Genomic DNA, 11,148 nt, shown 5'->3' with positions numbered 1-11,148 from the left:
TGTGCACTTTCAGCTCTTTTCTTCCTCGCCCGGGAGGCTGCTGTGTGCAGTCAGTCTAATGTAAGACTCTGGTCTGTGCACGCTCAGTGGATGCTTATTTAAGTAATGCATTAGTCTGAGGACTTTCTCATCCGCTTTTCTCAACCAGCACCACCAATTTCTTCCTTCCAGCTAACAATAAACAACAAAGGCAGAAGTTTTATTCCATAAAGCATTAATAAGATATTTTAATGAGGAAAAAAAAATCTTAGTCTTATGTTTCTATTCAAAGACACTCAAAACTAGTTTTCCCTGCCCATCCCTTCTAACTGCAACTTTATTTGTGACCATGTAATAAAGGCCAGTTTAAAGATTTTTTTTTTTAAAAAGTTTAAACCTTTTTAAAAAAGATTAAACAACCAGGCTAGCAAAAAGGTACTCAATACATACTTTCCTTATATCAAACAAGCTAATATTTCAGTACAATGTAACTATACAGAATATATACAATACACATATGTTCACAAAGCAAACACTATAGGCTCAGAACAGATTTGAAAAAACATGATATTCACATTGATTACAATAACTCTAAAAATGATTGTAACGTTGAAACGGCACTTAGTTTACAAAAAAGTCACAAAAATATATATATATATGTATATATATATATGAAGTCACCAAGAACTATGGTTCCTGTAAAATACTAATAGCCAGATACTAGTATATAAAATGTGAAGTTCTGACATTGTATACATTTTTAGGAAAGAAAACAAAAATCCCAAAACCGTTTTCATTATTGTTGAAAGTCAAACATGCCAAGTAACTTAGCTATGGCCACTGTCACCAAGTAAAGCCATATTTAAATGAGATGACGACTGGATACAAAGCTGGTGAACTGGGGACTGGCACAGTTAAGAGAGTTGTACTGGTTCTAGGAGAGGGGAGAAGACATGAAAACACCCACCTACATACTTTAATTCACATTTCTGCTCCAGCTTTACCCTCCCCCAAAGGTTTCACAAAACGCCAGGCCCAAAAAGAATCCTAATGCTGCAGAAGGTAAAAAACTTTCCCCCAGACTTCCTTGATGTTGGCCTACAGGAAAATATTGAGCATGCATTGGCTAAACAAAGCAGTCAGTCACCCATCTGGAAAACTGTGGTGTACAGTTTCCTTCCAGGCTGGTTGTACTAGAAAGTACTCCAGTTTTTAAATGGAGTCATATTCGTATGTTAGCTCTGTAAAATATTGAGCTACTGTAGCAGCAAATATGAAAATACAGAAACAAAATCACAATTTTATTTAAAGATTCATTTCTGTGACATTAACACAATTTTTTCCCTTCGTATCTGTCTCCTATAACTAAGCCATCAATTTCTTCTATCACTGAAGTATGGTCAATTTCAATTTCAATCTGACTTTCTCATTATGCTGCTGTGGAAAAAGACAAGTCCTAATCCTGGAAAATCTTAATTTACTCTTAAAAATGAGAATACAGGAATTTCAAAGTAAAAAAAAAGTCTATTCTAAAAGTATCTCACAAATATATATATTTAAATATTAAAATAGGCTACCTAGGGTTTTTATAAAATGGCTTTTGAAAAGACAGCAGAGGCACAAAGAAGCCATATACTATCTTCCAATTGGACATAAGGTGCCACAAGGGTGCCCTACAAAGAGGCAGGCAATATCTATCTGATGCAACAGGAGGCACCAGCAAAAACAGAAAAATCAAATATATTATTGGTACTTGGATCAAAACCAAATCTTATTCTATTAGGGACAGTTTTTTTTTTCTTTTTAAATATCTTGAAATATAGCATTAGAAGCCATCACTTTGTAGAAGGAAGAAAACGAATAGTTCACGTTCTTAATCCTTCCAAATACCTGGTGGCATTCATTTCAGGCACCTGAAAGATGAAAAGCAGTGCAACTTTCAATAATTTAATGACTACTCTCAGTATGAGAGACTTTACATTGCATCTACCAACTTGAAAATTAAATTGATAACTGAAATAAAACAAAGCTTTTAGAGAAAACACATTTATAACCTAATCACAGAAAAGGTTCTCTTTAGAAAATAGCTGTTTCTAGAACTGCACGAAAGGCTTCCCACCTTTAAATGAACACAGCTTCCACTGATGCCAACGGAAACGTGTGTTAAGGGGAGATGACTGGCTCTTCTTAAAGCAGGGAAAATTTATCCTTCTTTAGAAGGTGATGTACTTTGGTAACCTGAACATTCAATTACAGGATGATTTTTTTAGGTTGTTTAATTGGATTATGAAATCTGGATATAGTTAGAACAGCATTTGAGAAAACAAGGATAATTTAATAAGAGTCATGACACTAGCCCCTCAAACCATCAAGCAGCGAATTTTATCAATAAATCATCACAACGGAACCCAGGGTCTTAAGCTTAATCAGCAAAATTAGTCAATTTAAAAGAGAAAGGCAATAACCAAAGAATTAGATTTTATAAACCAGGCACTTCAAACTGAAATTTAAAATTTTTAAGTTAAAAAAATTTTTAGAAAAAATTTTTTGCTGTCAGTCAATGGTCTCAACTTTTAAATTCTTTGTAAACTATAATGTACGTAGGAACCTTGGTATTAGTTGTAACTGGCATGGGGCCTGCACAGAGGAAGCTTAAAGTAGCATGAGCACTTTAAGGCAGTTTCATATTTTGATACCGCCAAACTGAGATTCCAGTAACATCGCCTGACATCTCTGCAGAGACTATATGTAAAGACCTGGAACTATTTTTTTCTATCATAAAAATATAATCACTACAATGTAGTAGAAATATCTAAATGTATTAGAATTTAGCATGAGGTAAAAAAAAAGTATAGCTATGATGTCACTAAGTGTCTAGGTTTCATAATCTGATATAAGCTTAATTCTCCCACTAATAAATTTCAACACATTAGTAATCTAAAAACAAAATATCCACAGAGTGTCTGTTCCTTAGTTGAACCTGGAAATTGGTTCAATTCTACTTCATTGTTTAATCTGAACTATGATTGCTTTTGGTAAATTTGTCTTGCTGTGGACTTTCCAAATAAAAATACCCTATCTCACCACATTCTATCAAGCAAAAGGACACTAAAAAAGTGGGTATAAGGCAAAATAAAATATAAATTTTGACCATTTTAGCTTAAAGCTAAAGGAGTATGCTTAGCTATAAATATTCCTCATAGATGCATTTACTATAATAGCACTCTCCCCAATTTTGTTCCACTGCTTTAGAAAAGAAAATCTAGTTTCTATACATTCTTCTCTGTTACTTTTAAAATCTGAATATATTATAAATAAAGTATTTTATGTCAATAACTTAGAGTGAAAATCACATTTTTTACCTTTTAGCAACTTTGGGTCACTTGCAAACGCAAACTTTACTAGTCCCCCCCCCCCCCCCCCCCCCCGCTCCCGTTAGTACCTAGAAAACTATTCTCTCTCACTTGGATGTATATTTCAGTTATTATTTCACATTTTGCAGATGAGTGAAAATAGAGTCAGTGCCACATGAAAGTTTCTAATTCTCTTCGTCATCAAATCTCAAACTCCTTTCATTTAAGGTATTACAAGTTTAGGACTGCTCATTCATCAAGCAATAACAATAATTCTCTCCACTGTCATTACCTTATACAGTAATGTATTTTTCAGGGACTACAAAGCTAAGAGACTAAGACTGATCTGAGAATCTTCAAAATAGAAGCCACTAAATAAGATAACTGGCCTCTATTTAGATTGATTACAAAAATAAAATAGTGAGTGATCAAATAAAAGAATGAATGAGTTAAATACAACTTCTAAAGTTTCCCAGGGAATCATTTATACAATGGGAGAGTCTGGCTCAGTAGTTAGAAGGTAACAAGAGTTACCAATGATACTGCATTAAACATGCTGACTAGTCCATTCTATCTAATACTTTAACAAAACACAAGTTTTTCTGTTTTTTAAAACAAAGGGCATATGTCATACATGGAACCTAATTACCTAACCCTGAATGGTTGCTGAAACCCTGAATGGTTGTTGAAAGGTTAAAATACAAGATGGAATGAGGCTATTTAAACATCTTAGTACACTTTGTCTCACTGAAATTGGGAATTTTAAAAACCAGCAATGTACTAACTGTGCAACTAATTATGTGAAATACAAATTAAAAAGAGGACTTGAAATTCCAAATAAGGAAAAAAAAAAAAGAAATTCCAACTAAGAGAAATCCATTTAAATATATTTGTTGATAATCCATCTGTATCCGTTTATAAAAATTGAAATAAAAAACCCTCCAATATTAATCCCTTTATTTCTGAATTACTATAATCACTGTCATGCTAGACGCTTCCACTGTTTGAATACACCCCTAAAAATGTAAAGAATGACCGCAGGAGCTGTAACATCCAGTATCACAGCGAACATCTTTAACTCCTTCCTAAAGTGTATCACACCTATTTGGTAGCATAGAAATGGAAAATAAATGCTTTTCTTGTATAAAATACTTGGTTTTAAAAAGGCAATTTATCCCGCTTCCTAACACTTAAGCCCTTTAATAGATCACAAAGTTACCCTCTTGGGCCTTAACAAAGACAGATATACTTAAGTACTCTAAACTGGAATTTTTTTCACTGGAAATTTCTAATGGATGGGATAATATAACTGGCTTTCATCTCTTTGCAATGTTTTCCATATACTCTGGTAAAACTTACACATTCAGGTATCCCTCTCTTTGATGAATTTTAAATAAACTAAATAACACTATATACAATTATCCCTTGCAGCTTAATTTCTTAAAACAGATCCAAAAGCTAAAAACCCTTAAATTGTATATCAAGAAAAATGTAGAGCCTCAATGAAAGAGAAAAAAAGCCTTTGCTATATCATTTTATGTTAAAGATTTGTTAGCTACCTGTATTGCTAAGATTTGGGGAATAAACACATCAAGTATGCATTTTCATAGTATATTCAAATTTTTCATTAAACTTGGAAATCTGTGCAATTTGTAATTACCGATGAAAATTTAAAGTGTCCATTTGGGAAAGAATAGACAGTGGTGGTAATCCTACATTCTGAGAACACAGGCTACTTTAGAGCTGCCAAAATTGTGGGCTCTCTTAAAGTAGAGTTCTCAGCACAGGGGATGTGCTTAAACACTTTCAACCATACAAATCCCCAGTTTTCTTTTAACCTTCTTTTTTTTTAATTCCTTAAAAAAAAAAAAATCTTAAAACTGAAGGCAACAATGATTCCTGGTCATAATTTTACCTATTCTTTTTTTTGTCAATAACTCCAAGGTTAATCCATTGGTAGTCATGACAATTTTCAAGAATATGTAGGACAAAAAAAAAAAAAAAGAAAAAAAAAAGAATATGTAGGACATTAAAAATAAAAATTCCTGACCTTTCTAGTTGAGACACAGCAGTACTGTTACTAATTAAGTTACCCAGTCTGTTGCAAAAAGTAATTTACCCCTATTAGTAAAAAGCAAAATTGGTGGAAGCCCATCACATAACCTGTGTATGCTGATCCTCCTAAAGGTAATATACCTGTTTGGGAGTAAAGGGGGAAAGCAGGTTCAAGACAGAGATAAGGAGTTGGAAACAAGTTAAAGAAAGAAGGATCTGGAAAAAGAATGTTGCCTCAAAAAAATCTTCAATGTATTTACTTTCCCTTCCTTTACATTTGTGGGAGGAAAATCAATCATAAAATTAACCAATTAAAAAAAATGAAACAATAAAATCACTATAACTTAAAAGTGAATTTTATTATTCAGGTCTAGCACCCGGACAAAATTAAAATCTTGTGTTTTGAGTAAGAGACTGTATTTAGTTTCTTTTTCTAATTTAATCAGGTGTTTTCATAATTATTAAACTTTGGGTCTATACATAGAAAAAAGTTACTCAGAAGTTCATTGTTCATGGAGTCATGACTATCTAGGATCAAGGTCAGTGATGCTTTAATGGCAACAGATGAAAAGTATATATACTTCAGTCTAGAATATCACATAAATTTCAACTATAAACCAGGAAGTTTCTTTTCTTTTCTTTTTTTTTAGCAGCAAAAGAAGTGATATTAATTTAAGGTTTTTAGTTTTCCTTTAGTCTTAACGATTCTTTTTTCCCCTAGATTTATGAATCATAGATCATTAATCTAAAGCCTCTTATCTTTTACATTATTGCTTACATTGTGTAAAAACTACACTAACCCTTTTAATAAACTTGGCAATGTCTAAAAATATTTTGGAACAAAAACAAAATATCACTGACATATGGAACTTTGTAAACAATCTTAGTTGGGTTAAGAACATAGCCTTAACAGAGAATTCTTTTATTTTGTCCAAATCAGCACAATAGAAACATCCCCAAGATTACATAAACCTATATATAAAATATAGAGTATCTCCAATATTTTTCCTTTATATGATATCATGCCAGTATATGCAAGAGGAAGTACTGTTCATGGGGCAAGAGGAAAAAATGATTTAGGCAATGACTAATTAGCCAGGTATTAACATTCAAAGACCAGGTAAACAACAATTTTAGTCAGAAAAGCAGTATTAAAAGAGTTCCTATAAAGCTGAGATTCATGTACTTCATTTTCCACTCCTGGTCACTTCATGCACAGCTGACTATTCTCAGTCATGGTTCTTTGCCTTCTTTCACAGAAAAAAGATAGATTTGGAGTAGTACTAAAAAAGTTCAGGGAATGCCTATCCCAACACCAAATTTTCACCATGAAAAACAAGAGAAATGACAAAGCTTAAAAAAAAAAAAAAAGACTACACTGGATTTCAGAAGTATTTACCCTAATTATTTTTAAGAAGTCTTACCGTAAATATTTCCAAAACCAACAGGCTTTACAAAATATTGTACAATGTCCTGTGTATAGGAGTAAACATCTATTCAGGCTACCTGTCAAATTCTGTTCAGTAATTTGCTTCTGGTGTAACCTTTCCTCTCAGGAAGGTCAACAATCATCTGAATTCTTCTTTATCTAATGTTCTCGTTAGCCTAGTTTTAACAATGGAAGAAGAAACTGATATATGCCTTAACTAGCTCTCCTTAAGTCTCATCGTTTCGATTTTGTTTCAACATCATATTACTGTGCACTTACAGAAGCAATCTCTCAGTCATGAAAAATAAGACATCAATTGCGGGGCTTACAAAGTAAAAAGAAATTCTTTCCCACATTCTTCTTTGTTTAAAAAATTAAGTTAAATTTAAATGTACAAGACCAAGCACAGGCACTTTCCAAAAACCAAAAATGAAGCCAAACCATGAAATTACTCAATGGTTATAGAAGACAGCTCTGATTTTGGGGGGTCATCTCTGGTTGCCTCAGTACAAGCACTGGCCTTTGGCTGCTCTGGCATTTCTTCCTCTTTTTCTGCCAGCCCACCAAGAGACCCCAAGGGGAAAGTGCTTTCACAATTCTGGGTCGAGGAGACCTGTGAAATTACAGGCATTTGAACAGAGGAGTTGCTTTCAAAACTGTGTTCTCCAAGGTCATACTGAACAAGGGTCTCTTCTTGCTCCTGGTTTAAGTAGTCCGGTACTAGGAAATCACTAGATAAGAGGCAAAGGATGAAAGAGGGAGTTAATTTTCAAACCAGTAATAAATTAGCCACAATAAAAAGACCTGATTTGTAAAACAAGATTGGGATTTTTCATTTCTCTAATTCTTGATTGATTATAATTCAGGATTTTCAATTTCTAAACTTTCCTAAATATGAACAGAATCATCCATAAGAACCAAAGTACAATCAACTCTCTTTACCACCATCTTAACAGTAAGATTAGCACCTTCACTGATACTTTAGACACCTAAATAGCCTTTTTTGTTCTATGTAGAAGAGTTTCTGTATACAAACAAATGCAATTAGCATGCTCACTTAAGCAAAGATCATTTGAATAACTTAACCGTTCTTGGATTATATACTAATTAAGAGGTATATAAACCTAGCTTTTTATTACTTCCAGGATAGAAGTTGGTTAAGAAATTAAGTCCTTAGGCATAAATGGCATTAATTTGAAAATGAATGTCATGAGACTGGTTATATTATTAGTCCTTAGGACATATTCATTAATATTGAAAATATTTAATATTCTATTGCTAGAATTAAATATTTAATTTTTGAATATGGACAGTAAAATATATCAAAATGTTAACAATAGTGGAGAGTCTCCTTGAGTGGTGAGATGAGAAAAAAATTTAATTTCTTCTATTTTATACTTTCCTACATTGACTAAATTTTCTACTATATGCATTTTTTGTAGTTAAAATAAACATTATAAAATAAATCTCAGATGCTTTAATTAAATCCTTACTGAACTTAAAAAAAGTTCATTCTACTAGGACTATCAAGAACTAATACATTCAGGAAGATTATTTTAGAATTTGTCCAGTATTAATAAAAAAAATTAAAATTTGTTCATCTCCAAAGGAATTTAAAATGTCCTGTGTTATATTTTCTAAAAAGTCTTTAGGTGTTAGATAGGAGGAATGGGATGATAGAGGGAAGATACAGGCAACAGGAGTGGTTAACTGAGACACTATTTTAGTTCTGAACAAAAAACGTTTGATATAACATGTAGAATTTAGGTTTAGTGATAGGACAACCAGACACCCAGACATGATTAAGCATGAATGTCAGGTTGAAGAGAAAAACAAAATCTATGCAGCAATAATTTGGAATTTATTGAAAAATAAGATATAAAAAATATATATGACTTAAAATTTAAAAGTTTAGGGAGATTTTATAAAAAACAAAAAGGATTCCTATAGATTTGTATTTCTGACAAAATATTAAAAAAGGACGATAGAATTTTATGTCTAGAGACCTTAGAAATCATCTTTAAAGCTTACATTTTATTTTTCTCTATGTTTCAAGCTTCTTCATTTGTAAAGTGACATGTTCAATTATAACAGCAGTTAGTGGTAGAGCCAGAACTAGAACCTGATTTCCTTGGATACTCTATAAATCAGAAAGGAACTCTATTATAATAAACTATTAATATTAAAAGCATGGAGCTCTAAACTGAAAGAAAAAGGAAATTTGATCTAAATAATCAAATCCATTATAGTGGCTGTTGGAGTTTCTTTCTTTATTGATAATATATATTCTTTTGTATAGAATTTAAAAAGATGAGAAGTGGTTAAAAATTTTTGACATCCAAAGGGTCTGAAGTAATTCAATATCACTAAGATCATCTGACAGGGTAAAATTTCCATTAAGGTCTATATTACTTTAACCTTATGTTACTGAAAAAAACAAAAACACAAAAAACAAAACAAAAAAAAAGACAAAGCAAGAAGTAAATGGTCTACTTCTGTAGGGAAAAATTTCCATTATCAACTAGGAAAATATTTATAATTGTATATATTTAGAAGATTCAGTAAAATTTTATCAGATCAGGAGATCAGAGTATGGATAGTGGGAATTTAAAAAGACTGTGATTGTTTAGCTGGCAACCTGATAAAAAACACAGCAGGCTGCCCTAAAAGCAGGAAAAGAGAGTTTAGTCAGCAGTTTTCCTGGTTCGTTTTTGTTGTGCACCTCACCTGCTCTGGAAGTAGTTTGCTAGCTCTGACGCTTCATGGTTCAGACTCCTCAGGTGCACGATTAAATTTCCAGAGTTGGTGAACATGGCGCCACATGTTTTGCACTCGTAAATCCGAGGCTTGCGGATAATGTGCCGGGAAACCCTCATGTGGTGTTTATATTCCCCGAAGGAAGTGAAAGTGGCACTACATATCTGGCACCGGAAACAGCGTTTACCTTCATGCTTTAGGCGATGCATCTTAAGCGAGTAAGCCCTGGTGAACTTTTTCCCACAGCGGTCACACTGAAATGGTTTAATTCCTACAAAATCAAGCAAAACAAAATATTATCTAAAAACAAAATAAAATGAAAGGTCACAAACCTCGCAATTTCTGAATTATAATTTTGTAGCAATAATTTAAAAAGACAAAAATCACCAGCAAAAATGGATTCCAATTCAACATCTCAGAAAAGGTACAGAACATTTGAAAAGTCACTAGTGCTTAAAAAAAAAAAATAAAGAAAGGCATTAGAAGGAGATATAAACTAATATACTGAAGTTGACTTTTGAATATTCTTCTAAATCATCTATTTTATAGACTTAAAAACATAATTTAAACACAGTTTTTTTTTTAAACACAGTTTTTAAACAAAATTGAAACCTCCATAAATTTATTATTTTATTTTATTAAAGTAGTAAGGGACAGTTTGTTCTGAAAAGATGGAAAAAGGACCTAGTCTTCATTCCCTGACAGAGAAATGAGAAGAAAAAAAGAAAAATCTAACATCTCTGAATGTAATTAATAATCATGGTAGAATTATCATTTGGTGAATTGGTTTTTTTTTTTTTGTTTATTTTATTTTTTTGTGAATTGGGTTTTTGAGCATTTAATGTGAAGTGATAGAAAAAATATATAGAAACTAATATGTAAATCATAAAGTGTATTGTCTCTTCCAATTAATTATTACAGTTTTGGCAAAAGCCCTTTAAAAAACAATCTGTTGGGATGCCTGGGTGGCTCAGTGGTTTACCGCCTGGCTTCAGCCCAGGGTGTGATCCTGGAGTCCCGGGATCGAGTCCCGCATTGGGCTCCCTGCATGGAGCCTGCTTTTTCCTCTGCCTGTGTCTCTGCCTCTCTCTGTGTGTCTCATGAATAAATAAATAAAATCTTAAAAAAAAAATTACAATCTGTTGTTTTAATAAAGTCATAGGGAATTGGTGTTAGCTCAGAACTTAATTAGACCTATCTATGGCACAGGAAAGTAAGATAATAACATAGCAGAAAACAGTAGCAAAGATTTCTTACTCATCAGAGGTCAGTGTTTTCCCACAAGAATTTTGTTGCCTTTATGTAATATTGAACTTAAATTTCAAATCTGTTTTATGGATCATTTATTTAAAATCTTTTGTACTAAAAATTACTACAGTGCTGATTAATCAGGGTACAGAGAAACTTAGGATTAAAGAATTGAAATTAAATTATTGTTTAGTTTTAAAAAACACTTACTTGGAAATAATTTCCAACCTTAAAGTGAAGTTATAAGAAGAGTGCAAAGAACGCCAATAAATACCCTTTTAATTTCATTTGCTCTACTATTTATATTTGTGCTTTATTGCACATACA

The 11,148-nt window shown here is 32.3% G+C and overlaps 1 protein-coding gene across 5 annotated transcripts in view; it reads right to left on the bottom strand.

Moving 5' to 3' along the window:
• Positions 1–6,012: 6,012 nt before the first annotated feature.
• Positions 6,013–11,148, bottom strand: part of ZBTB44 (zinc finger and BTB domain containing 44) — a 62,521-nt gene continuing 57,385 nt past the window's right edge. For 3 of the 5 annotated variants that reach the window (XM_072729318.1, XM_072729320.1, XM_072729319.1), the window contains 2 exons: positions 9,544–9,844; positions 6,013–7,547 (listed from right to left, as the gene is read on the bottom strand). In XM_072729318.1, coding sequence (XP_072585419.1) covers positions 7,265–7,547; positions 9,544–9,844 — 584 coding nt within the window. In that variant the 3' untranslated portion in view covers positions 6,013–7,264. The remainder of the gene's footprint in view (positions 7,548–9,543; positions 9,845–11,148) is intronic. The other 2 variants (XM_072729322.1, XM_072729323.1) reach the window with 1 other exon arrangement.

This window comes from Vulpes vulpes, chromosome 12 (assembly GCF_048418805.1).
Source record: "Vulpes vulpes isolate BD-2025 chromosome 12, VulVul3, whole genome shotgun sequence".
NCBI lineage: Eukaryota > Metazoa > Chordata > Mammalia > Carnivora > Canidae > Vulpes > Vulpes vulpes.
Note: the sequence above shows the minus strand (reverse complement) of the source record. Positions and strands in the feature narration are given on the sequence as shown.